At 47.5% G+C, this 27,056-nt stretch overlaps 1 protein-coding gene across 1 annotated transcript in view; it reads left to right on the forward strand.

The window, feature by feature from the left end:
- The window catches only part of DOCK1 (dedicator of cytokinesis 1), a 544,913-nt gene that overhangs the window by 403,266 nt on the left and 114,591 nt on the right, over positions 1 to 27,056 (forward strand). The window contains exon 30 of the mRNA XM_061162908.1: positions 23,351 to 23,429. Coding sequence (XP_061018891.1) covers positions 23,351 to 23,429 — 79 coding nt within the window. The remainder of the gene's footprint in view (positions 1 to 23,350; positions 23,430 to 27,056) is intronic.

A 27,056-nucleotide genomic window follows, 5' to 3' on the forward strand; every position in this document is an offset into this window, starting at 1 on the left:
CTCACAGCCTATCAGGTACAGTCTGTGCCCAGGAGTTAGTAACCTTCTCTTTTCCCATCCTAACGTGGAGATGTACGTGGGGAATCAAATGGATCCTGATTTGCAATTTGCTAAATTTGCAATCTAGCAAATTCAGCCTCATTTGAATTTGAAATGAAAAATGAGCTTGGGTATCATTTTTGTGGCAGCCTTGGTTCATTCTTTCTCCATTCAAGTGTTTATTGAGTGCCTACTAGGGTTGCGTAGAGTGCTTGATGCTGGGGTAAATGTGAGCAAAGGCAGGAGCGGAGCCTGCTGTCAGGGAGCTGAGAGTCCATAGGAACATGCTGGGCGTAGCTTGGACCACCAAAGAAGTGAGCATCTAATGATAAATAGGACCTGAGCACCCTGATGGAGAAGCTCATGGTTCTATAAGAGCAGGTTATGAGTGAAGGTTCAGTGGGCCTGGGAAGGCTGGGAGCTGAGTAACTGGAAAGAATTGACCAGGTGTGTCCAGGCAGGAAGAGGCACCCTCTAGGAGATGGGAACAGCATGTGCAAAGGCCCTGCGCATGGGAGGCGCTGAAAGGTCCATGGGGCCTAGGCTCATCCTACAAGATCACACATCCCACTACGTGGTAGGGCCCCAAGGACACCTTTGATAAGCACTTGCCCTCCCTCACCCCCTTCCAGCAGGAACGAAGCTCACTGCACGTTGGCCTCGATGTCGGCCTCATTTTGTAAGGTCATGACTGTTGGTCTAGGTTTGTGCCAGGCTTTGCTGTAGACATGAGGGATCTAACACCTAGTAGAATGAATCAAGCCCCTGCCTTCGTGGGGTTTGCCTTCTCTTTGATAAGGGCTCAGCCGTTAATCCAACAAACATACAACTAGATCATATAACATCAGCAACTAGTAAGTGCTGTGAAAAAAATAAATGTATATGATGAGGGTCTAGGGAGCACCTAGAGGGCTGTTACTCCTGGAAGGGGGTCTGGGAAAACTTCTGGGGAGGGTGGGAATGGGCCATCCCTGGATCAGAGCCAGAATACCAAGGTTTTCCCTCTCCACTTGCTCCTGCCTGCTTCCTCCCACCACGCCGAACCGAACCTTCCCAAGGACAACGAAGGGGAAGACAAGAAAGCTAAGAATTCAAAAAGAGATAAAACCAGCAGAGATCACCAAAATCACATGGTACAAACACTGATCGCATCAGTAAGAAAATTGTTTCCAGCCCTGATTTGCCTTCCCTTTAAATAGGACATTCAGACGTAGCTTCACCGTAAAATTGATTTATTGTGTGGAAATAATTTCCGTAGCAGGGGAACTAATTTGATTGTGTAGCATAAAGAAAATGTATGTGGGACAATGGGGAAGAATTGAGCCAAAATGAATCCAATATATTTTAATCTCTGCAATACAGATTATATTTTCAATTAAGAAGCTTAACTTGCATGTGTTCAGCCGGCGGGGACTTCCCAGGGCCCTTTCTGCATGTGTTTATGAGTAATAAGTCACTTAACATTAGGAAGGTGGGTGATCATTAGCCTGTGATTACCCAGTGGCCTCCCGTTAACATCCAAGTCAATGCCTGCCATGGCCATGGCCTTCAGGTGGTGAAAAGTGGAAAGACACAGAAAATGGAGCTGTGGTGTGGGTGAGGGCAGTTGACCAGACAACACATGTCGAGGCACCCGAGGTGGCTCAGTGGTAAAGAATTGCCTGCCAGTGCAGGAGACACAAGAGACGCGAGTTCATTCCCTGGGTGAGGAAGATCCGCTGGAGGAGGAAAAGGCAACCTGCTCCAGTATTCTTGCCTGGAAAACCCCACGGACAGAGGAAACTGGTGGGCTACAGTTCTTGAGATCCCAAAGAGTCTGACACGACTGAGTGCACATACACACATACACAGACTCAGAACAAGAAAATCCTGAATTCTACCTCCTCCAGCCCATCATGGTCATGTGAGAAGGTGGCCCTTACATGACCTGCCGGGCCTTTTGGACGCAGAGCGCAGCATAACCACGTGTGTCTGAACTGTGTTGTTTTATGAAACGTGTCTGAGGAGCGTGGGCTTGGAAGCAGGCAGAATTCGGTCTTCACTCCACAGCTTGCTTCCTGCATGGCAGCCTCATGGGCGCCTAGGTAAAGGGGAAGGTGGATGCTGGCCCTAACTCAACATTGTAAATCAACTAGATTTCAATTTAAAAGCTATTTAATGTAAAAAAAAACGAAAACAAGATGCTTGCCCTTATCCACTCATCTTGCATCTCTTCTTTTTTTAAGATTTTCTTTTAATGTGGACCATTTTTAAAGTCTTTATTGTATTAGTTACAATATCATTTTCTGTTTTATGTTTGGGTACTTTGGCCCCAAGGTGTGTGGGATCTCAGCTGCCCTACCAGGAATTGAACCCACCTTGAACCTGCACGGCCTACATTGGAAAGTGAAGTCTTAACCGCTGAACTGCCAGGGATGCCCCGATTCTCCTTAATCTTAAATCAGCCTGTGTGATGGAGCCCTGATCCTTTTTATTTCACAGGCAGTGGACTCTGCCTGTTGGGCCTCTTACTCGGGGGTAAGTAAGGTAGGGCCCGGAGCACTTCTGCACCTAGTCTGTGCTCACGACTCCTTTCGCTCTGTCCGTCCCAGTGGCTGTCTGCGGAGGACAAGATTCTGGGGCTTAACCTTGCAGGCTCTCATGCTCTGCCTCGCCCCCCTCCCTCTTTAGCATAGACAGAGATGATTAGCGTGAGAGCCTGGAAGAGATAAAGGGGTCATTTGGAAAAAATACACAAACAGAAGGAATCTGGCAGGGAAAGCAGAGACAGATGTGGAGTCTTTTTTTTTTTTTTTTTTTACTTTTAATCTATTTCTAGCCTTTCCAGAAGGCTGGCTAAGCAGACTGTGGCTGTGGACACTCAGGGGCCCGTGCAGCCAGCGAGTGGCTGGGTAAGAACAGGATGCCCAGGGCTCCCTCCCATGCGTGTGGCCGTATGGCTGGGAGCACGTCAGGGCTGATAGCATCAAATCCAACACCGTGGACCCGATGGAAGTCCAGATTGAGGTCAGGGCCGGGCAACAGGGCTGTCCCCTGGAGAGCAAGCTGAGAAGTGGGCTCAGGGCAGATGGGCTGAGCAGCAGGCCAGGGGAGGGCGATGGGCCCGAAGCCTGGACGTGAGGAGGGCACTGGAGGAGGGGGTAGCCGTGGTGACCGGCGGCAGACCCCTGTTTAAAGTTCGGCCTCGCCGTTCCTCTGGGCTTCCGTCTGCTGCAGAAATATTTATGGAGCAGTCAGCACAGCTGGGGCAGCAAGAAGAGTCCGCCCAGCCCCCAGGGGCCGACCCTGCCTCTCCCCACCCCTCCTCTCCTCCTCCCTGCCCGCCTGGGTTCATCATCCTCTGCCCAGAAAGGCTGCATTTCCCTTAGACTCTCTGCTTGGCCTCCGCACGCCCTCCCCTCTCCTCCTTATTCTGAAATCTCCTCTTCATGTTCTCCATCCATTCCCAAGGATCTGCTTGTGGACTCAGGTCTGGTTTCAAAGGTAGATCCCACCTGTGACCTGAGTGACAGCAGCAACCCTGAGCCGGAAGCCAAGACCCCAGCCCCTTAGAGGTGCCCTCTGGGCACCCCGCCCTTGCGCTGGGCACAGGCCTGGTCACCTTAGAAGCTGCCTGCTCCTCCCACACCCCAGCTCCGTCCATCACCCCTCCCTGATCATCACAGGCCCGTCCCATGGTGGTGCTCAGAGAAGGGGGGACAGACCTAAGTGTTGAAACCAGAAGGTAGCGAATCGCAACCCACCAGCGAGATCTGCTCGCCACCTTTTGGGGGGCAGGGGTCAATTTTGTTTGTTTTTATGGCCTACAAAGAAAGGGAAAGATTGAAGGCAGGAGGAGAAGGGGACGACAGAGATTGAGGTGGTTGGATGGCACCACCGACTCAATGGACACGAGTTTGAGTCAACTCCGGGAGTTGGCGATGAACAGGGAGGCCTGGCATGCTGCAGCCCATGGGGTCGCAAAGAGTCAGACACAGCTGAGTGACTCAACTTAACTGAACTGATGACCTACAAGCTATAAAATACTGTTTTTGTTGTTTGTTTGTTTGTTTTAGCTAACACTTCTCTGGTAGGTAGTCTGCACTGGTCTGGAACTGAAGTGGGCAAAACTCTAAGCACTTTATAATTTTCTTTTCTTCTTTAAATGTATGTTTAAGTGGAGGATAGTTGTTTTACAGTATTGTGTTGGCTTCTTCCATACAGCAACGGGAATCAGGCCCCAAGTATGCGTATGTCCCTCCCGGCTGAACGTCCCCCTACCCCCCCATCCACCCCTCTAGGTTGTCACAGCACTGGGTTGAGCTTCCTGTGTTACACAGCGACTTCCATTAGCTATCTATTTAATGTATGTTAATGTATATTTTTAGGCTTTATTTTGTTATTTATTTGGCTGCCTTGGATCTTAGTTGTGGCTTGAGGCTTTAGTTGTCCCTCGGCATATAGGATCACAGTTCCCCGACCAGGGATCGAACCTGTATTGCCTGCATTGCATGGTGGATTCTTACCCACTGGACCACCACGGAAGCCCCAGATTTTACATTTTTAAAGGGTTGAAAACAAAAAGTCAAAATAACATTTCATGACACACAAATATTATATGAATCCCGAGTGTCCCGGTGTTCATAAATCAAGTTTTATCAGCACGTAGTCACAAACAATCATCTGGTTTTTGCCCCAACAGTAGAGTCAACAACCAGTTACAACAGAGGCCAGATGGCCAGCAAAGCCTAACTTATTTACTATCTGGCCTTTTATAGAAAATGTTTGCCACTCTCTGGAATAAAATACCTGTCTGAATCATTTGGTTTTTGCCCCAACAGTAGAGTCAACAACCAGTTACAACAGAGACCAGATGGCCAGCAAAGCCTAACTTATTTACTATCTGGCCTTTTATAGAAAACGTTTGCCACTCTCTGGAATAAAATACCTGTCTGGTATGGAAAGTGAGGTCTGCTTGTGTTTGAGAGTAAGTCAGCACCGCGCAGGACAGCTGCCCCCTCCTCCTGTTTTAATTTGATGTTCGTAGATTTTGTTCTAAATGGCAGTTTTGTAAAGATGTTTTTTAATCTCAACGTAAAAAAGCAATTAGATGTGTTACAGTCGTGAATTTGCGATGCTGCTTCACACAGCAGGCAAGTGGGATGGCTCAGCCTGGAGGAGAGAGACAGTGTTTCTCCTCCCTCCTACTCTGACCTCTTCAAAAGGCTCCGCCCCCCTTCTCTGAGGACCTTTTCCAGTTCCCTTACTCCCTCGTCTGCCTTTTAGAGTATCCTGCCCATCCCCTGGGGTGGGATGCAGAAGGCTGGATGGGGAGCAGAAGGCTGGGCGGAGATGGGACCCTGAATGAGGGCTTCCCCTTGGGTCCTTCACATGGGTGCCCGAGTGGCGTCGCATCACATTCTAGATGCCCAGATGTCATCACTCCCATCATAGCCCCAGGAATCTTAAGAATAATCCAGCCCAATACATGCACATATAGAGGGTGCATTCAGTCACCCCCATGGGTACAGCGTCCCACCTCCTCTCCCCGTCCTTCCTCCTCGTCTTGTCCACGCTCTCCTGTAAAGTGGAGAATGATGACGTCTGCACCTGCTTCTCCGTAACCTGGAGTTCTGTGGCTCCCTCCAGTTTACCCCAGCCCCCCACCAAGCGTGGTGCCCCCAGCTGCACCCAGTACCACGCTGCATGGCTGCCTCACAATGCAGCATATAAACTAACGTTTCCTAGGAAAGCTGGAGACGTGACCTTCCCCACCCGCTCCTCTAGGCGGGTTTGATGTCGTTCTGAAGGCTCTACCCCAGTGTGCCTTCTTGCTTCACGCCCTCCTTCCCCAGCCTCTCAGGACGGCCCCTTCCATCAGGGATGCCTCACCCACGGATGCTTCTGGGGCTTGAGCCAAATGCATGGATTTCCTTTTAGCCAGTTGTAGAAAAGGAAGGCAGGCTGTAGAAACTGTCGTTTCCCTCGTGTATCTTCTAGAAGTCCACGATAAGTTCTGTATAGAGGGCGCCTCTCCATGGTAAGGCCGGGCAGCTCCGCACCTACTCTCCGGGGACCTGGGCGAGGGCTGATCTCCTGGTTCCCACCTGCGCTCTGCAGAGCACCTGAGTGTACAGGTGAGCCCTGCCCAGCGGATGCTTGTGAGAGTCACTTCTCAGCGTCAGCGCTCCTGTCTCTGCAGGGGGTGAGCGCGCTCCCGCTTTTCTCCGACGGTGCGTCGGCGTCTTCGCCGATGTCTGGTGTTTGTCTCTCTGCTCCTTGGTGTCAAGTCAACATGGAATCATCCCCTGTGCCTCTGAGCCTTGTGCCATCACCCCAGGGTGAGGGGCCACAGCAGAGGTTAAAAGAACTGCTGCAGGAAGGGTGCTGTTTCTTCTTTATTAAAAAAAAATATATATATATATATATTCATTTGTTTTTATTTATTTATTTGGCTGCACTGGGTCTTATCTCTGGCACACAAGATCTTTAGTTGGGGCACGTGGGATCTAGTTCCCTAACCGGGGATCGAACCTGGGACCCCTGCATTGGGAGGGCGGAGTCTTAGCCACTGCGTCCCCAGGCAAGTCCCTGATGCTGGTTGTAGGTTGTTGAGGAGGTTCCCGGGTCCTTCAGCTCTCCCCAGCTTCTCTGTGTGCTGTCCCTGGGTCAGGAGACAGCTGGTCAACAGAGACGTTCCGCAGGCCCTCAGGAAGAAGTGTGTTGTAGGTGCTGACTCAGAGCATGGTGTGGGAAGAGGAGTCTGCTTCTGACGCCTTCAACCCTGGACCTGAAATGACAGAGGTGGGCTGAGCAGAAATAACCCATCCAGATTCAGTTGACAACCTAGCACCCGGCGCATCTCCTGGGAGACAGGAAGCAGCCTTCGCTGTCACTCTGTCATCTCAGGCGTGGCAGTAATTGGGCATTTGTTACCATAGTGTGTCAATATTAGGATTCAGAAGCGACTAGAAAGTTGATTTCCTAGGGGGCAGCTGGAGAAGACAGCTCTGCGTGGCCCACACTGAGGTTCCAGGGCAGGACTGGGGACCCCATGTGTCATCTCTCCCTCAGCATCCTCTCTAAGCCTGTTTTGCAGATATGGAAGCTGAAGTCCAGTCCCGGACTCTGTAAGGGAGCAAGCAAGCTTTAGTGGCTCAGCCGTGTCCGACTCTGTGCGACCCCATGGACTGTAGCCCACCAGACTCCTCTGTCTATGGGATTCTCCAGGCAGGAATACTGGAGTGGGTTGACATTCCTTTCTCCAGGGGATCTTCCTGACCCAGGGATCGAACCTGGGTCTCCTGTATTGCAGGCAGATTCTCTACTGTCTGGTCCACCAGGGGAGCCCAAGCAGATAGTCATGCCTTACAAGCAAGCATTCTATAAGAATGGGAGAGAGCTCTATAACTGGGAACTGACCAAAGGCAAGTTCTAGGTTCTTTTTTGTTTTTTAATAGATACCATCAATTTTTCATCATTAAAATTGGATTAAAGGTAGTTACTCACCACTTCACTACCAGGTTATAGTGAGAGAAAGTGTCAGGTCCAAGTCTTCTGCACACAGATGTTCATTAAGAAACACTTTCTCCAACAGCCAGTGCACACAGTCTGCTCTGAGACCGCAGGAAGCTCCACTTGTCTGCCATTTCCGGGGTTGAGAGAATCATCTGGAGGCAAGATTCATACAAGCTTATCGTCACCATCAGGAGCCAGAGTCCTCCAAACCAGTGACCTGAGACCAGAGCAGAAGCGAGGTTTGGGTCTCATGTCTCAGAACCAGGCACCGTATTCACACAGGAGCGGGCAGAGTCCCTATAGGATTGTAGCTCATCCACTTACCTTGCATAGCCTTGAGTTCCGCCAAGACCGGCCATTTCTGTTCACTATTCATTAAGCCGGCACACAGTTCACAAAAGAAGACTATTATGAATAATTATGATGCTCATGGGATTTCCCAAGTGGCTCAGTGGTGAAGAATCAGCCTGCCAGTGCCGGAGACGCAGGAGACACAGGACACACGGGTTCGATCCCTGGGTGGGGAAGATCCCTTGGAGGAGGAAATGGCAACCCACTCCAGTACTCTTGCCTGGAGAATCCTATGGACAGAGGAGCCTGGAGGGCTACAGCCCATGGGGCTGCAAAGAGTTGGACACGACTGAGCTACTGAGCACGTACGTTATGCTAGAATTTCTGCTTTGGATCAAGGTGAGGCTTAGCCTGTGCTGTCTTCTGGAATGGGTTTTGTGATTAACGGTTGGTAACCAGCTTTCTACAGTAGCACTTGGACTATATCCCTTCAACTAGAGCTCTCTGTTGAAGTACTTGAGAGTAACTTTCAGACCTCCTCACTCCGTTCTAGGCGCTGTCCACGTTTTAGATCTTTTCACCTTACCACGTAGCAGGTTGATGTTCTCTTGTATCCATTTCATGGACAAGGAATCAGCTCAAGGTTTGCACAGTCTGGATTTCATCCCAGACCATTTATCCCTGGAGTCTCTGCTCTAAGCCCTGTGCTCACCTACCTCCCAGCACCAACTGAGGCTTGACTCTCAGTCTTCCCATCTCGTGTCAAGGCTTTTGATGAGAAGGATGCTCAGGTTGCTTGATGACTGTAGTTGAGGGTGTGGAGGTGCTCACTGTTCTATCCAGGAAAGAATAAATAAGATCAAATGGTCTTCGCAGTAAAAGGTAAACAGATTTCAACTAGAAAGTAGGGAAGGATTAATTAGTTTACAGAGGGAATGGAGTGGAAACTGTTGTTAGAGATCAGAGAAGGTAATTATATCTTTTCTCCTTGAATATCATTTGTTTACATAACAGGCCATATTTTCAGCTTTGTGAGCGCTGTCTTCCTTGTTTGCAACTTGTAATTGAATGGGCCTGGCTCTCAGCCAGTAGAACTTTATTTACATACATAGGCAGAGGGGTGGACTTGGCCCCTGAGCTGTAGCTTGCTGACCTCTGAGATTGGATATTGAGCGATTTCATATTTCCTTGCTTAGAGTTGTGACATGGGTGTGGGAAATTCCAGTCCCATACTTGATGCGCAGGGCCATGCTATTTCCACCAGAAAGAAAGCCTCACCTCTTTAGGATAAACCAGAGGAATTATGTTCATATGAATGGCTGTTTAGGTGATTTTATGGACTGTTTGGGGAGGAAAATCATCATTCAGTTCTTGAACTCTTGTGTTCTGGGCTGCTACACTGAATCCAGTGAACAAATGAGCTTGGAATCATACGACATCCTGGGCCTAGAATAAGGTCGTGCCTGTTAATATAAAATGTCACTCGGTGGATTGCAGAGAAGGGAATCCTGAAAAAGCCACTTCATTCTTGCAAGATCTGGTTCAGGTTGGTTTTCGCACTTTCAAGCTTCCACCTGCCCTAAGCTGGGTCTTCACTAAGCTGAGTCTTTCTTCTTGTCACAAATACTCAGAACAGCAGGAGTGCCAACAAAGGAAAGAGTTTTAAGATGACTTCCTCCCCCTACCCCTCTCTTTCTGTCTCTCTGGGGCTTACAGAAGAATAAAAGTGGAAGTGGGATCCAGAAAAACTAGTTTGGGGCAGAGGTTTGTGGTTATCAGTGAGGGTCCTTGGAGAAGCTCCTCTGCTGGAGTGTGGATGGGCATATGAACTGATACATAATCGTTGCGTGATTGTGTTGTATCACCTGGAAAGGGAGGGCTTTTTTGCAAATATGATAATTAATTGATCTTAAAATTGGGAGATTATCCAGGCAGGCCTTATATCATCCCCAGAGCCCGGTAAAAGGAGAGGATTTTCTCTGGCTCATGGCAGAAGGATTGGAGAAGGAAATGGCAACCCACTCTAGTGTTCTTGCCTGGAGAATCCCAGGGACCGGGGAGCCTGGCGGGCTGCCGTCTCTGGGGTCGCATAGAGTTGGACATGACTGAAGCGCCTTAGCAGCAGCAGCATGGCAGAAGGAAGGGAGGGTGTGAAGCATCAGAAGGACTTGATGATGGATTTGATGAGAATGAATGCGGGTGGCCCATAAGATCAGAGAGGAGACCCCAACTGGCAGCAGGAAAGGGGGACCTCAGACCTACGACTGCCAAGAATTGGCTTCTGCCCGGATGAGCCTGGAAGTCCAAAACCTCCATATCAAAACCTACCTTGGCCAACTCCTGGACCAAGACCTGCTGAGACCTCAAACAGAAGACCCGACTTAGCCCACAGGGAGTTCTGACCCCTGGCACTGTGAGATAATGGCTGTTGAAGCCACTGCGTCCGCGGTAATTTGTTCCACACCAGCACATAACCTTCGAAGAGGGCAGCCCTCCCCAGGGCACATGACCTTCATGTGATGCCCGCCTGGATGGGAGCAGTGGTGAGCTGCGGCCCTGGGCTGGTGCACCACCCTGCGGCACTGTTAGCCTCAAAACCAGAGGGTGAACCTCACCAGGCCACTATTCCCATCTTGGGAAGTTAGAAATTTCCCTCCACTCAGCGTTTGGGTGGTGGGGATTCTGAGCCCCAGTAAAATCGAAGAGTGAAATTACAGGAATTCTGCTTTTCTCAGAGCTTCAACACCAGCTGAGCTTTCATGAACACTGGTCTTCTGAACTCTCCTTTGCTCAATGCATGCTAAGGAGATCCTTCAGAATCTCCTTGAAAATAAATAGCAGAGAAGAGGGCAGAGGCCATCACCTTTCGTGTCTGTTTATATTCATTAATTAATTTTGACTGCACTGGTTCTCTGTCGCTGCACGTGGGCATTCTCTAGTTGCGATGAGCAGGGGCCACACTCTGCTTGCCATACACGGGCTTCTCGTTGCGATGGCCTCTCTTGGTGTGGAGTGAAGTCTCGAGGCGGGCAGGCTTCAGTAGTTGTGGTACAAGGGCTTAGTTATTCCGCAGCCTGTGTGAACTCAGTTCCCAGACCAGGGATAGGACCCGTGTCTCCTGCATTGGCATGCAGCTTCTTAATCACTGGACCAGCAGGGAAGCCCCATCTTTTGTATCTTTATCACACTCTGGATAACACCTGCCAACTATGGAGCAGGTAGTAGGACCCAGAGGCTTCCCAGCCGGTGCGGCGGTGAGGAATCCACCTGCCAGCGCAGGAGACCGGGGTTCAACCCATGGGTTGGAAAGATCCCCGGAGAAGGAAATGGCAAGCACTCCAGTATACCTGCCTGGAAGATCCCCTGGACAGAGGAGTCCAGCAGGCTACAGTTCATGGCTGTGTGATGGAGCCTGCACACATCCAGTAGGACCTAGGCCATCTGCAAACACTGAGCCCTCCAAGTCCCCCATCCACAGACCTCCATGAAGAAAACAGTTTCAGAGATGTTCATTCACTTGCCCAAGGTTGCACAGCCTGAGTGATGGGACGCGACTCAGCACAGAGCACTCCCAGGGGTACCCCACGTACAGAGGCCCCCCGCCCAGTGAGAGGGAAACTAGACAAGCTGTGAGTAGAAGGAGCTGGACAGCAGTGAGGATGTGGAAACGCAGAAACATCGCCAGCTGCCAGATGGCGCTTCTGGGCACCCGTGTGAGCACCCAGCCCCTTGAATGGACAGAAAACCTCGTCCCAGTTTTCAGCCTTTGGCAAATGAGCCTAAAACAAATTACACTTGTTTGCTAAATGACGACAGTGTCCATTAGCAAATCTTAAAAATGAATCAGAATAAATTCTAGGCATAGCTAGTGCATTCTGAGCATGAAATAGCTGGACAGAATCACCCTCTTTGGGTAACTATCTTAGTTTCTCTTGAGAATTTTTGCCCTGAACCCTGCAGTTGGCTCACAGCCTCTGACCGCCTCCTGTTTTCTTGGGCTTCCTACATGGATTCAGTCATACTGGGTTTTATAAAAGATACTTGGCCAACTTCCATAGGTAGCAAAGCTTCGAGGGACTTTCAGTGGATCTGAGTGGTTATCCTGTTAAGTGACCACTTCACATGTCAAGTTAAGTGAGAAAGGACTTGCTAGGTCTTAAACGGCTCTGACGGATGATTGTGGTCATCATCAGGTCATTGTGGTCTTTTCTATTTCTTTATATTCATGCTTTTTCTAAATGCCCCACCTGGTTCTTCCCACCTGGAGTAAAGGTCAGGAGGTTTTATTCCCAAGTGTTTTTGTTCATCCGTTTGTTTATTTGTGCTGGTTGGTTTTGGTTTTAAATCATGGCCCTGAGTCATATGGATGTTGGGGTTGTGGACGGAGAAGTCATGATTCCCGATGCTGCAGTTTCCTGTTCTCTTTCCTTCTCCCAGTGTTTTTTTTTTCTTTTTTTAAACTGAGGTAAAATGTATATTGGGCTTCCCTGGTGGCTCAGATGGTAAAGAATCTGCCTGCAGTGTGGGAGACCTGGGTTTGTCATGGGAAGACAGCCATGGACAATTTCTCGATGAATGGATGTGGCTGTGTCCTAATGAAACTTTATTTATACCACCTCACACCCATTAGACTGGCTGCTATCCAAAACAAGCAAACAAACAAACAACAACAAAAAAGCCCTCAAGTGTTGGCAAAGACGTATAGAAATTGGAACCTTGCGCTGTTGGCCGGCATGTAAGATGGTACAACTGCAGTGGAAAACAGTTTGGCAGTTGCTCAAAAAGTTAAAAATAAAATTGCCACATGACAGTTGGCATGACAAATGGAATTTCTGGGTATAGACCCAAAGAACTGAAAGCAGGGACTTGAAAGGATATTTGTTTAACCGTGTTTATAGCATCACTATTCCAGGTGGCCCAAAGGGGGAAGCAACCCACGTGTCCATCCATGGATGATGAATAAATACAATAAATACAGTGCGTCACTATCCATACAAGTGAATATTGTCCAGCCTCTAATAGGAAGGGCATTCAGCCACATGCTGCAACGTGGATGGACCTGAGGATGTGATGCTGAGTGAAGTAAGCCAGACGCGAAATGACCAACACTGTATGATTCCACTTGTATGAGGTCCCTGGAGCAATCCCGTTCATAGAGACAGAGCAGAAGGGTGGCTGCCAGCGGCTGGGTGCTGGAGGGAGTGGAGTTGCTGTCTGACGGGGACAGTCCCCATTTCATGAAGAGTTCTGCGGGTGGATGGCCGTGATGGTCGTACAACCCTGTGAATGTATCTAGTGCCCCTGAACTACACGTACACTTAGGAATGGGTAAGGCAGTAAGTTCTGTGTTACGTGATCTTCACCACAAGTTTTTTCAGAAGCCTTTATTAAGATAAGAAATCAAAACACTTTACAAAATTAAGCCAGGGGCTGTGGTTTGGGGACTGTGCTGTGAGGGATGGAGAGATGGTTATAGACAGTGTGGGGAAAACCAGGTGAGCTTGGTGAGAAGTAGCTGGAAGAGGCTGCCTGTCCCGGTCACCCTGTCCATGGAGAGACGTGTGTGTGTATGTTAGTCAGAACAGTAATCGACGCCATTCACGAGACAGCTGCCGCATCACAGACACCGAGCCCTCAGAGACGCCTTGAGATGGATTTTCCTGGCAGTCCAGCGGTTGAGACTCTGGCCTTCCAAAGCAGGGGGCAAGGGTTCAACCCCTGACTGGGGGACTAAGATCCCACATGCCTCACAGTATGGCCAAAAATAAATAAATAAAAAATAAATTACTATTGTTGTTTAGTCCCTAAGTCATACCGACTCTTTGCAACCCCATGGACTGTAGCCCGCCAGGCTCCTCTGTTCATGGGATTCTGCAGGCAAGAATACTGGAGTGGATTGCCATTCCCTTCTCCAGGGGATCTTCCCGACTCAGGGATTGAATGCACATTACCTGCATTAGCAGGTCGATTCTTTATGACTGAGTCATCAGGGGAAGCCCAAATAAATAAACATCAGAGGTTAACAGTTTTTAAATGTAGAAAATAAATATATATGTACATATATATATTTATAAAAAAGCCCGTGAGACCTGTGTTAATATCCCCTCTTCCCCGGAGCGACCCACCCCAAGCATCCAGACCATCAGGAAGGAGGTGCTTCCTGAGCGTCAGTGGGCGCTTTGGAGCAGGGTGAGCTCTGAGGCCGTGATGACCCCTGAACTCTCTCAGGCAGGCACTAAATGTTGCTCAGACGAGTTAGAAAAAGAGTTTGACAAGAGAATGTGTTTCAAGCCCTTGCTGTAAAGTGCCTTAAATGTTAAGGGTTTTAAGCCTGGGGAAAATTAACTTAGAAAACATTCTAGGAATAATAGGGGCCATTATGAAAAGGTTACATCCTCTAGGACTCAACGGTATGCCATCCTGGAAAAGCCAGGATGGAGCGGGAAAGATCCGGGGCTCCCAGGGGCTCAGCAGGAGCGGGGGTGAGCTGGCCAAGCACGGGGGAACTTCAGGGCAGTGACTCTGTTCAGTGTGGTTCTGTGCCTCTGCGTGTTTGTCCAGAGCCGTAGAACGTGCTCTGCACCTTGGGTGACGATGATGAATTACTGTAAGTCCAAGAATTATAACGTGGGTACCGCCCTGGTGCGGGATGTTGGTCATAGGGGAGCCAGTAGAGTGGGGGACTCCCTGTAGATTTCATTCAGTTTTGCTGTGAACCTAAAGCTGCCCTTAGAAATAAAATCTGTCTAAAAATAACAACAACAGTAATAATAATGTGGGAGGGGGTACGAAGTTGGGGAGAAATGAATCAACCATGCACAGACGGTAATAATCGATGAACCTGAGTGAAGAGTGCATGGGTCTCTTTTGCTGTCCACTTTTAAAAAAATATTTATTTGTTTACGTATTTGTCTTAGTTGGAGAAGGGAAAGGCTACCCACTCCAGTATTCTGGCCTGGAGAATTCCATGGACGGTAGAGTCCATGGGATCGCAGAGCTGGACGCAACTGAGCGATTTTCACAGTTGTCTGATTGCAGCACACGGGATCTTTGATCTTCATTGCAGCGTGCAGTAGGTATCTTTTTTAGTTTCAGCACGTGGGATATTTAGTCGAGGCATGCAAAACTCTTAGTTTCAGCACATGGGATCTAGTTCTCTGACCGGGCAGCAAACCTAGGCCACCTGCATTAGGAGTTTAGATTCTTAGCCAGTGGACCATCAGAGAAATCCTTTGCTGTCTACTTTTGTTTCTGCTGGAAATTTTCCTTCATGCAGTGTAAAAGCAACACAGTTAGTTGCAGGGTTGTACTTGTATCATGCTGACCGTGGTGATTAACCTTCCTAAGGAAGGCATTACATGATTGTGACCGATTGTGACCTTGTTCTAAGCCTACTGGGAGCATGCTTTCTGCCTCTCTGAGCTTTTATTTCCTGGTTTATAAAATATCAGGTAATTCATACCTCACAAGACTTGTGGCATCAAACACCGTGATGTCTGTGAAGTAGCAACACTGTTTGGAACATGCAAGGTGTTCAGAAGATGCTCAAGCAGCAGAAAGTGAGGGGGGTGGTCCAGTGGGAGAGGAAGCGGAGGGCTGTGGTGGGTGCGGCCACTTTTAGGACGTCTGGCCCTCAGCCTGCTGTGGTTCATGGGCAACAGGCACAGTTTTGGTGGGGACTTAAAGAACACACATCCAGAGCACCAGTGCATTGAGCATGTCGGACAAGCAGACCTGGGCCCACTGATCTCTGCTCCAGGACACCCTCCTCCCCCAGCAGGGATGAGACCTTAATTTGGTGCGGATGCTCCCTGGGGATACTATGATGCCGGGGCCTCATAGACTGAGCCCACATCTCCCAGGGCGGGCCAAGCAGAAAGGTGCAGAGCGATTTGCATTTTAGTTAAGAGTCTAATGGATACTGTAGGCTTATTGATTAGGAAAAGAAACGAAGCAAATCTCATGCATTCAAGGGTGGTTAACCCTTCTGCTTTTCTGGCCCGGTCCCCGCTGTAAAGTCTTCAGGAGCCCCATTGCCCACTGCCCAAGGTGCAAACTCTGTGCCCTGGTGTCTACAACCTCTCACGGCCCCCATTGACACTTCCAGCCTCCTTCCCAGAAAGTTCTCATGACACCAGTCTCTCCACTGTTTCCCAAGCCACAAAGACTGCAGGCGCGTCTCACCTAAGCCTTCACTTTCTGCGCATCGCTCCCCGTCAGGACACACCAGGGTCTTTCTTAGAAGTCAGTTCTCCGTGCTCACATGGTCTTCATTCTTCACCCAAGATCCCACCAGAGGTAGCAACTGATGCTGTTTAGACACTGACCTGACACCCAGCTGCTTGTGGGAGGTGCCAGCAGACTCGTCTGGGGGCAGGCACCCAAACCGTGGGACTGAAGCCACAGTCTCTGTATGTCTTCCCTCACTTCACCCTAAGTCACCTTTCCTTCCCAGCATTCCTGCGCGATGCGGAAACCACGTTTAGGCAGTTTTCCAGCTATGATTCCTTGACTCAGTGTTCTGCAGGGATAGACTCTGTCACTTTACATTTGTTGCCTTTTTCCCCAACCACTCTGGGCAAAACATTTTGTTAAAAGATGCAGTTTTTTCCCCCCAGAGCGACTGTTGGGTGGGTGCCAGAGGTATTTAAGTGCCCTCGGATTGAACTGTACAATCTCATTATATAACTTACAGTCTGTTCAGAGGAGGAACAAGAGAAGCCCCGCAGCTTCAGCCTTTGAGACATGGGGCTTCGCCTTGTGCCCGGGATGCTTGGGGCATCTCGCCATAGATGCATCTCCCTCGGCAGTAATGAGGTCCCTCTTCTTCCTGTCTTACTGGCAGCAAACACTGGGTAACAGAAACAGAAATGCCTGCAGCCCTGTCTTAATAAAGTCATTTCAGAGGCTGTAACTGTGCCAGGAGCTTCCAGTAGTTCAATTGGTGTCTGATTATGTTCTGCTTTCTGAGTTCCCTTCTTCTCAATCAACACACAGTTGTTTAGGACTGTGCTACTGTGATGGCCCAGGACACACCGCTTTCCGACAGGTAGTTTTGGGGGGTGGTCTCCCATGGAGCTCAGGAGGCATCAGGACCCTTTTGTGCCGGGACACAGAGGGGACGTGGGGGAGAGGCAGGGTCAGTGGGGCATCCTCTGGGAAACGCCTGTGGTTGGGAGGCTTGGACCTCAGCAGCTGCCTCCTTTTCAGAGCCTCTCCCCGCCTCACCCAGCCTTCTCCCCAACACGTGCCTCCTCTTTTTAGCAAATGCTACTCAATGTTTTGTGGAGTGTCAGCAGAGGTCACAGTACTCAAATGATTTTGAATTATGTGGCATACCTCGTCCTTCCCTTTAATCTCAAAGTTAGAAAAACAACAAACCAACCCAAACACTTAGATTCAAAGTTCAAGGAAACTTACAGGCACATAGTTTAGTACTTTTATGTGTTGGTTGAAAATAGGAGAATCTCAAAAACCTGAGCAACTCTTGAAGGCCTGGTAACCAAATGTTTACATGGATGTAAAAGGGAGAGAGCTAGGTAGATAGATGGATATATAGATAGATAGGTGGATGGATGGATGGGTGGATAGATAGGTATATGATAGTTAATAGAATTAGATTAAAACTGTATTTGGGTGTGTGTGTGTGTAGACGACAATCAATCTCCTATTTGACACCACTAGGAATTACGGCACAGCACTTAGTATCCAGCAAATGAATACTCACTGTAGTTAAATATCCAGGTAGAAGAAAAAGAAGTCAAGGAAAACTTCCTGGGTTTTTTTGTTTCTTTGTTTGTTTTTAGTTGTACGAGCTTTGGGAATGAACGATCTCCGTCTCTCAGGGTTTCTAGATTGTTTAAAATGAGTAACGTTGTGGGGAGGCTGGTGAAGGTTGTGACTCTGACTTTCTGGGGACAGGAGTCACTTAGCAAGCAGAGTGAGATAAAGTTCTTTCCTTGGGGCCATTAACAAGACAATTTGCAGTCATTGCCTTGAATAATTTGACTGTCTAGAGACTGTACACCTAGAACTTAGGGCTTCTGAATCTTTGTAAGATTTGCCCCTGGCTCTCCCTACATTATTTATTTCTTGTGTTTGGTTTTTTACCTTTAAATTTTTTAGATTTTAAATAAAACCTTTTGTAGGTTAAAAATGACTGGAAAGAGCTCTGTGAAAGATGGGCTTGCCCTTTTTCTTAATCATTTTGATCCTGTGGGACAGTATCCATGAAAGCATTTAGTTCTCACGCCATTAACTTCATTTTTTAGAAATTACTTCACGCTCGTGGCTTGGCATGAGACAGGACTTGCTTGGTTCACATTCCCCCACCCCGACCTCTCTTTTCTGGCAGGGGAGCAGCAACACGTGTCTGCCCTGCTCCCTGCCTTCCCCTCGCCGTGTTCTCTGTCTCCTGCAAGCATCTCACTCTCCTGTTCCTGAAGGCTCGGAACGTTATAAAGAGCAGACATGACCTCCGTTCACTGGGTCCTGATGCTCGTGTACGGTGTTGATGGATGGGGGGCGTCAACACCAACCCAGATGACCCCACGTTATGCTTGTTGTGATTCAGGGCTCGGTGTTCCCTTCCTGGGCTTCCCTGTGGCTCAGTGGTAAAGAATCCACCCGCCAATCCAGGAGATGCAGTTTCGATCCCTGGGTCGGCAAGATCCCCAGGAAAAGGAAACAGCCATCCATTCCCCCTTCTTGCCTAGAAATCCCATGGACAGAGGAGCCTGGTGGGCTACAGTCCATAGGGTCGCAAAGAGTTGGGCACGACAGAGTGAAAAAACAAAAACAGGTTGCCACAAGGCGGCTTCTCTCTCCCCCTGAGAGCAGGCTGTGTGTGCGTGTGTGTTGTTTGCCTGCTAGGAGTTCCTGGACTCATCGCTGACTCTGAGACGTTTCTTAGTGCAGTCATAAATGAATGCATCCTTAGACCAGAACGCATCTGAATACACACAGAGGCCAGCGGTCCTCTCAGATGCTTTGGGGCATCCTGATGTTTACCTTTTACAAGGCAAGGTTCCCTCCGCCCAGGAACTCACTCCAGAAGTGGAGAGGCATGTGAGGGAACAATATCCAGCCGTTAAATGCTAATGTCTACTGCAAATTTTGGTTTTCAAGAAACTCTTAAGAGCTGAACCCACAAGCAAAGTCTCAAAATGCAGGGAGAGCCAGGAGCCACCAGATATTTTGGCCTCCCTGAGCCTTCTTGAAAGAGGAGGGAAGCGGGCAGCACACAGTTTTTTAAAAAATGACATAGCCCAAGGACATAGCATAAATTGATTAGAATCAAATTGGTCCAAGATGGCAGACAAGTTAAACTTCAACCGGACCTTGTTCCTCAATCAGCAAGCTGAGTGACATACCCAGGGGCGCCTTGACAATTCTAAGGCACTGTCAAAAATCCAAAAATTGGGCAGTGGCCCGATTCCTGACATTTTCCACCTCTTCCCCAAAATAGTTGGAATAATCCTCCCACTTATTAGACTATGAAATTACCCAACCCATAAAAACTAACCATGCCACGTTTCAAGGCCACCACACTCCCCTCTGCGATGGCCCACACTCTTGTCCGTGGAGTGTGTTTCTCTCTGAACAAATCCACTTCTTACCTATCACTCTGTCTCTCACTGAATTCTTTCTGTGATGAGACATCAGGGACCTGAGCTTCGTTAGGTCCTGAAACCAGGTCTGTGATCTCAGTTGGAAGCCCATGGGTTTTGGCTATGTTTGCGTCCCAGTCTGAAGTAAACAGTTTCACTCTGATGTGGGTCAGCCAGCTTATCTATTCATCATCCGTCCATCCATCCACCCATCCATCCATCCGCCCACCCATACTCATCATTTCCTTCTTTTCCTGTGGCTAATACCTAGTGAACATCTGTGATGTGCCAGATGTCAATTAGGCACTGCAGCCAGTGGAGAATAAACGGGTCCATTCGGGAGCAGACTGGAGGGCTTTTCTGTCCTTGAGTGCAATGCCAGAGGCGCCCAGTGTGGACGGGGTCACCAGGGACGCAGAGCGGAGCCCACCTGCAACCGTTTCCCGTCTCATGACCCCCCTCCCGACAGACAGGAGTTGCTTGTCAGTTCCCTTGAGCCAGGCTGAAGCCCTTCACTCCAGGCTGGTAGGCGTCCTGCTGTCCGATCGCCTGGCTTAGCTGCGGTGTCTTTCATAATCATTGACTGAAAGCAGATTGTTCTGCAGAAGCTTCTAATGTGATTTTCGTATTTATCTCCCTTAGCTTGATATGTATTAGAAATAACTCATGAATTACAGAAGATAGGAAATATTCTTACCTCAAAGTTAGCCTCTGTGTAGGTTTCTTTTTGCCTGGTTAGTTGACTTATCTTCAAGTGGACTTGGGGCATCTAAGATTTTAATCCCATCAAGTATTAAGCATAGGATATAATGATGCTTCTGCAAAGGTGATGTGGGCTTTGATACCTGTAGCCTGGGTGGCTCACCTTTGTTAACAGCCTTGATGATGCTTTTGTTTGATCATCCCTTCAGTTTTGCCCTGATATTCCATGTTATTTGTTTCTTTGTCCTGGCTTTTTGAAAAATTTATAGAGAATCTAAATTATAGAATCTCTCTCAGCACCGCTCTTTTTCAGCTGTCAGTTCATTAAAAAGTTTTTGTTCGGTCTTCGTATTATTTCAGTGTGGCATCTTTTTTTTTTCTTCCCCAGTCATTTTGAGCAATATCTTTATTTAACTAGCTGAAATTGTTCCAGGGCTTAATTAGAAGTAGCATATTGCACCTCTTTGGGTGCTATCTTGAGGCACAATAATTAGCCCTGTAATAATAATGCATGTCTAAGTGAACTTGTTATTGTCATGAAGGGCTGGAGAGAGGGACTTCCTGAAACCTTGTAAAGGCCCTGGGATACTCCAGTGAACAGCCAAGTTCTGAAGCTAAAGGAAAAGTTGAGCAGAAAAAAAAATGTTCAAAGCCATAAGCCTAGTGTTTTTGTATTGTGTGACCCCCCTCCCCCCGTGACAGGATGTCGTTGTACTCCGCTGACACTGGGGTGGGGGGCAGTCCTCAGGTTGCTGGGGTCAGTGCAGGGCACACCCACAGATGCTATCTGAACCCAGTTGCCAGGGGTCACCTGGGCCAGGGAGAGTGTCTTCGCTTGAACCAGGCAACTTGTACCTCTGAGAGCTGAACACGACACGGGCAACCTCAGCCCAAGACTGGGGACTGGTTAGGGTCGCTAGGTGACCTGTGTATACGAGGCTTCCTTCATGGCTCCGACGGCAAAGTCTGCCTGCAATGCGAGAGACCAGGGTTCCATCCCTGGGTGGGGAGGAATCCCCTGGAGAAGGGAATGGCAACCCACCCCAGTGTTCTTGCCTGGAGGATTCCACAGATAGAGGAGACCCGCAAGCTAATATAATGTAGTCCATGTGGTCGCAAAGAGTTGGACATGACTGAGCAGCTAACAGTTTCACTTTTTTTTTTTCCCAATCCTGAATCTAGTGATTTTGTCCTGCTCCTCGATTAGTTTATCAGGATCCTTCAATACCCTGTATTCAGCTTCCCCCTCCACCCCTGCTCCAGTAAATTACAGCATTCATCCAGGAGAGCTATTTTTCCAGTTTACCTGGACATCCTGTAATGGCAAAATCCGGCCACCCTGTGGCCGACTAGGCCATGCTCCTGGTCCCGGACAAGCCAGCATCTCCATGCCCCTCTGTGAGTAGGCACTTAAAACACCAGATCCGACTTTCTTGGTTTTGTCTTAACATCCTCAGGGGAGGATTCAAGTAACTCCGGCTACGTTTTTCTTCAGCCACGGAGATAGCAAGCTCCAGTACAGGCCCTTTGTCACACTCGTTTGGTCGTGAATCCCACCGATAGGTCTCTTAATGAAATGATGTCTGCACATCCTCTTTCTTGGAGCTTGTGCCAGAGAAACCTGCATAACAGCGAGTGTTGGGCAGGGCGTGGCTGTGGGAGGTGGTGATGGAGACCTCCTTAAAGCCCCGGGTGGACCTGTCTTCTCCCTGTCCTCCCAGGCTAACTGTCCTTTAGTGGCTCTGGGACTGTCCAGGCTGGGGACCTTCTCCAGGCATGCATAGCTAAAGAGATCCTATTGTCAGCATCAGTTCCTAGTAAGTAACCTAGATTTCCCTTACACTCTGTGGCTGCTTCCTGCTGTCTAAATAGAAGAAGGATAATGAAGTTTATTATCTGTGACCTGATGCTAGCTGCTCTTGTATCCTGCCTTTGTGCAGAGAGAGAAGGGTCATTTAAAAAGAAGGATCTGGACTAAGCTTTGTGGTAAACACTCTCCAGAGCAATGAGACAAATCTACTGAATGAACAAGCTTGCGAAAGGCTGAGCACTGGAGTCACTTAGGACATCCTTGAGTTGCATATTTCATCACAGAAAAGTAAAAGTCAGGGTATGGAAGGATGTGATATTTTGTTCTGCGTGCTCACAATGGTACCGCATCGGTGAATGGATGAATTCAAGTTCCTGCTGAAACTCTTGTCAAATGACTCTCATATCTACTAAAGCTTTTTTTTTTTAATTTAAACAAGTAAACAGTGACTAAAATTAGCGTTTGGCGGACACATGATACTGAGGTCAACCATACTTCCGAGCTTTCATGATTTTTCAGCTATTGATAAAAAAGATAGGTTGCTGCCGCATCAGTGAATAAAGGAAATGCTGCACCCATCAAGTCATCATGTGGCAGCTGTCCAGGGCGGTGAGCCCTGAGGGAACCCAGGATGAGAAAGCTCTCTGGACCCCAGAGAGCTGAGGTGCAGATCAAAGGAACAATTTCCTTGATCCCAGACTCACATCTTCCTATCTATAGAAAACCCGATAAATTCCCTAACTTGGGATAATCAGGTTTCCTTTAATTAACAGTAATCTTCTGCAGTTCTGACTGTCCGATCTTTGTTGCACAACTACTGTGCATCCTAGCTCCCGCTTTACATCTTCTGAGCGGCCTCTCAGAGCAACGTGAGACGCTATGTCCCAGGCTTAAGTCCTCGGTTTTTTTTAACAAATGAAACGTGATTCTCACCTTTTTCAGATTGTTCTGCGTTTTTTTCCGGTCTACATACCAAATGAATCCAAGCCAGAGTGTGTGTAACAGCACTTTTGGATGCTTAACTTTAAAAAGCCAGCTAATCAAAGGCCAATTTTATAATATAACACTAATACACTGTGACTGGAGAAGAGGATTTAATTTGCACCTCTTCTTTTAAAAAAAAAAAATGGGGTTTTTTTAGTGATACTTTTCAGATGTTACTTTCAGACTCTGCTATTTCGGGTCTGTTTCTTCTCTTCTGCATGTGCTAGTTTCCTTGATTAATTTGGAGAACATCTGCATATAATTCTCTGGGCTTTGCATTGGCAAAACTTCTCAGCTTTTCACAGGACTTAGAGTTCACTTGCCAGACAGTCTCAGATTGCAGCTAATTGAAATGCCAAACCTCCAAAGGTGCCAGAGCAGAAGTGTGTAATTATGTAATTTTCTCTTGATCTTTCAGAGTCTTCCTGCGAGCGATTAATCAGTATGCGGATATGCTGAACAAAAAATTTCTGGATCAAGCCAACTTTGAGCTGCAGGTGAGAGAAAGGGTAGACGCGACCTTTGTCGGGAAATCCTGTTAAAACAAACTGCTGGCCGGAGCCCGTATCTTATATTTCTAATCCTTGAACTTAATCGGTTTCCCATTTAAGGTGTGGAAATGGAACTTACAATACGTGCTATTGGAACCCAAGGATTGAAAATGATGCCTTCGGGGTATTTGCTCAATTTAGCGAGGAAGGAGATGGAGCTGTTTGAGAGAGAAAGTCTTGAATCAGAGTGACAAGTAGGGACTGTCTGAGCAGGGAGGTGGCCGTGTCTCAGTCGGCGTGGCTGCCGAGATTGTCTCAGGCCATCCTAATGTGATGAGAATCAGCCCGGGAGGCACCGTGGGTCTGCATCGCTGAGCCCAGCTTGCGCGTAGAGCTCGATTTTCCCCTGATATATTCCCTGCCGGCTCTGTGCTGCCTGAAGTGGCCTTTACCAGGCAAAAGGTCCCAGCCCCTCAACAGCCCTTGGCTGTGGTCAGCTGACCCTCCCATCCAGGCCCTACTTCTCCAGTGCTTGTGGATTGCGTGTGTCTGTGTGTGTGTGTGGTTTAAATGATCGATTGATTTTTGCCTGGCATGATTTCTTAGTATGCATCTGCTATTTGGGACTCTCATTCCCACTGAACTTCAGATATATTTCTGCTAATCATGGTTTTGTTATTATTTAGTTTCATTTACTAAAGTTTGCAAATCAAAGCATCCAGGTACAAACAGGTTTTTAGCTTGCTGGGTAGGACTGTTCACAGAGAAAGAAACTGAACCACTTTAGGTACACCCAGAGGGTGGTCCTACTCAAACCTGGGTTAACAGATAACAAAAACTAACAGATAACAAGAATTAGACACCCATCTGCTTTCCCGTTCGCATCGTCTTCTGAAAACTTGGAGCTAAATGTGATACTTGGTTATTAGATTAAGTTCTTAGGTGCCTATGCCCTTATTTCTTATATCATTTTTTATTTTAATTTTTTTTAACTTTTTATTTTGTACTGGGGTATAGCCAGTTAACAAACAACACTGCGATGGTTTCAGGTGAATAGCAAAGGGACTCAGCTTTACAGATTAATGTATCCATCCTCTCCCAAAGCCCCCTTCCGTTCTGGCTGCCACTTGACATTGAGTAGGGTTCCCTGTGCTGTATAGTAGGTCCTTGTTGGTTATCCATGTTAAATACAGCAGTGTGTACCTATTCATCCCAGACTCTCCCTCCCCCCCATCCTCTGCTCAGCAACCATAAGCTCATTCTCAAAAGCTTGAGTCTGCCTCTGTTTCATCAGTAAATTCATTTGTATCATTTTATTAAATTAAAAATATTTCATCAGCATTATGGAATATAAGTATGGAGTAATATATCAGGTACTATGTATCTGGAAACGTTACTGATTTTCAGTTTAAAATTTTTTATTATTTTCTCTGCTTAAGGTTTGTTACCACGTCCCGATACACAGATACATTCTTGTGAAATATTTGCGCAATGTAAATCAGCATATTGAATAAAATAGGAAAGTCGCCTTCCCATTTTTTCACCTTCTTCTCCCTCTGCTGGGAAACTTATTTTTTTGATGTCAACAAATATCTATTCATTGCTTAGTGTATACCAAAGAGTATCTTTTTAGACGTGGGCACAGTTGCTTTGCAGTGTCAGGTACGTTTCTGCTGCTCAGTGAAGTGACTTGGCCATGTGCTGGCACTTCAGTCGTGCCCGACGCTTTATGGCCCTGTGGACTGTAGCCCACCAGGTTCCTCTTTTCGTGGGGTTCTCTAGGCAAGAATACTGGAGTGGTTGCCATGCCCTCCTCCAGGGATCTTCCTAACCCAGGGATCGAACCCATGTCTCTTATGTCTCCTGCTTTGGCAGGGGGGTTCTTTTCTACTAGCGCCACCTGGGAAGCCCAGCTGTATGCTGTTGTTGTTCAGCTGCTAAGTCATGTCCAGCTCTTTATGACCCCATGGGCTGCAGCATGCCAGGCTCCCCTGTCCATCACCGTCTCCTGAATAAGCTCACTCAAACTCCTGTCCGTTGTGTCGGTGCTGCCATCCAGCCATCTCATCCTCTGCTGTCTCCTTCTCCTCCTGTTTTCAGTCTTTCTCAGCATCAGGGTCTTTTTCAATAGATCATCTCTTTGCATCAGTTGGCTAAAGTGTTGGAGCTACAACATCAGCATCAGCCCTTCCAGTGAATGTTAGCTCTATAAATACATGTGAAAAGAAAGTGAAAGTGTCACTCAGTTGTGTCCAACTTTTTGTGACCCCTTGGGACTGTAGCCTGCCAGACTCATCTGTCCATGGGATTCTCCAGGCAAGAATACTGGAGTGAGTAGTTATTCCCTTCACCGGGAGGTCTTACTGACCCAGGGATCAAACCCAGGTCTCTTACATTGCAGGCCAGTTCCTTACCGTCTGAGCCACCAAGGAAGCCATATGTATACATATATCCCCTCTTTTTGGATTTCCTTCCAGTTGCTGGTTAACTTTTAGAATAATTGTGTGTTATCTGTGAGGCTTCTTTAAGCGTATACAGGTGACCCTTGAACAGTGCAGGAGGGTGGGGGAAGGTGGTTTATCTGAGTATAACTCAGCCAAAAACGGACTGTGCAGTACTGTGGTCTTTGCTACTGAAGAATGTCTGCCTGTAAGTGGGCTCGAGTAGTTCACACCCAAGAGTCAGCTATATCTGGACCAAGACCTGCATTCTTTTGGCTTTAAGCATGAATGGGGTCTTGCCCTCTGTGGTTTTCAGTTCTGTCATATTCCACAGTGTAAATGCGTCGACATCGGTGCAGGCCTTCCTGCACGGATGACCTGCAGGCTGTTTCCAGTTCCCCCGTGCAGGCAATGCTTCCGTGAACAGTGACACAGGCATCTCAGGGCAGTGCTACTGGCTGCTGGAAGCATCATTGCCAGACTGGATGGTAAGATGTTTTAAGTTTGATGGACACTGATCAGTTACTGTCATAAAATGCTCTAGCAATTTGTAGTCTCACCAGCTTTCTCTGCAAGGCATCATTGTCTAGATCTTCTCTAATACCAATTTCTTTAAAATTGTTGATTCTTATTTTTGTTGATATTTCTCTGATTGCTAGTTGGGTTGAGAGTACTCACTGGCTGTGAGGATTTCTAGTATGAACTGTCCATTTTCTCTGCTCATTTTCTATTGTGCTATATGTCATATTTTTTGTAAGTTGAAATTCCTGATGTAGTCTAGTCATGGGTTTAGGTTTATCATATAGAAATATTTAATTTTTCTGTAGCCAAATTTGTCAGTTCTTTTAAATGGCTTTTTGGGTTTTATTTTTTCCTTGGCAAATCCTTCTTTGATTATAAATTTAACTGTTTTGTTTGTAGTTGGTATCTGATAATGCTTTGTATTTCTGCTTTTAAAAAAAAAAACAACTTTCTAACATTGAATCTATCTGTGATTTCTTTTCCTTAATCATTTTCTGAAAATAAAAGTATAATTATTTTACAATGTTGCATTAGCTTCAGATGTACAGCAAAGTGATTCAGTTTTATATATCTCTATATAGATTTATATATTCATATATCTATGTATATAGATTCCTTTTCACACTTTTCCATTATAGGTTATTACAAGACATTGAATGTAGTTCCCTGT

The sequence above is a fragment of the Dama dama genome, chromosome 15 (assembly GCF_033118175.1).
Source record: "Dama dama isolate Ldn47 chromosome 15, ASM3311817v1, whole genome shotgun sequence".
NCBI lineage: Eukaryota > Metazoa > Chordata > Mammalia > Artiodactyla > Cervidae > Dama > Dama dama.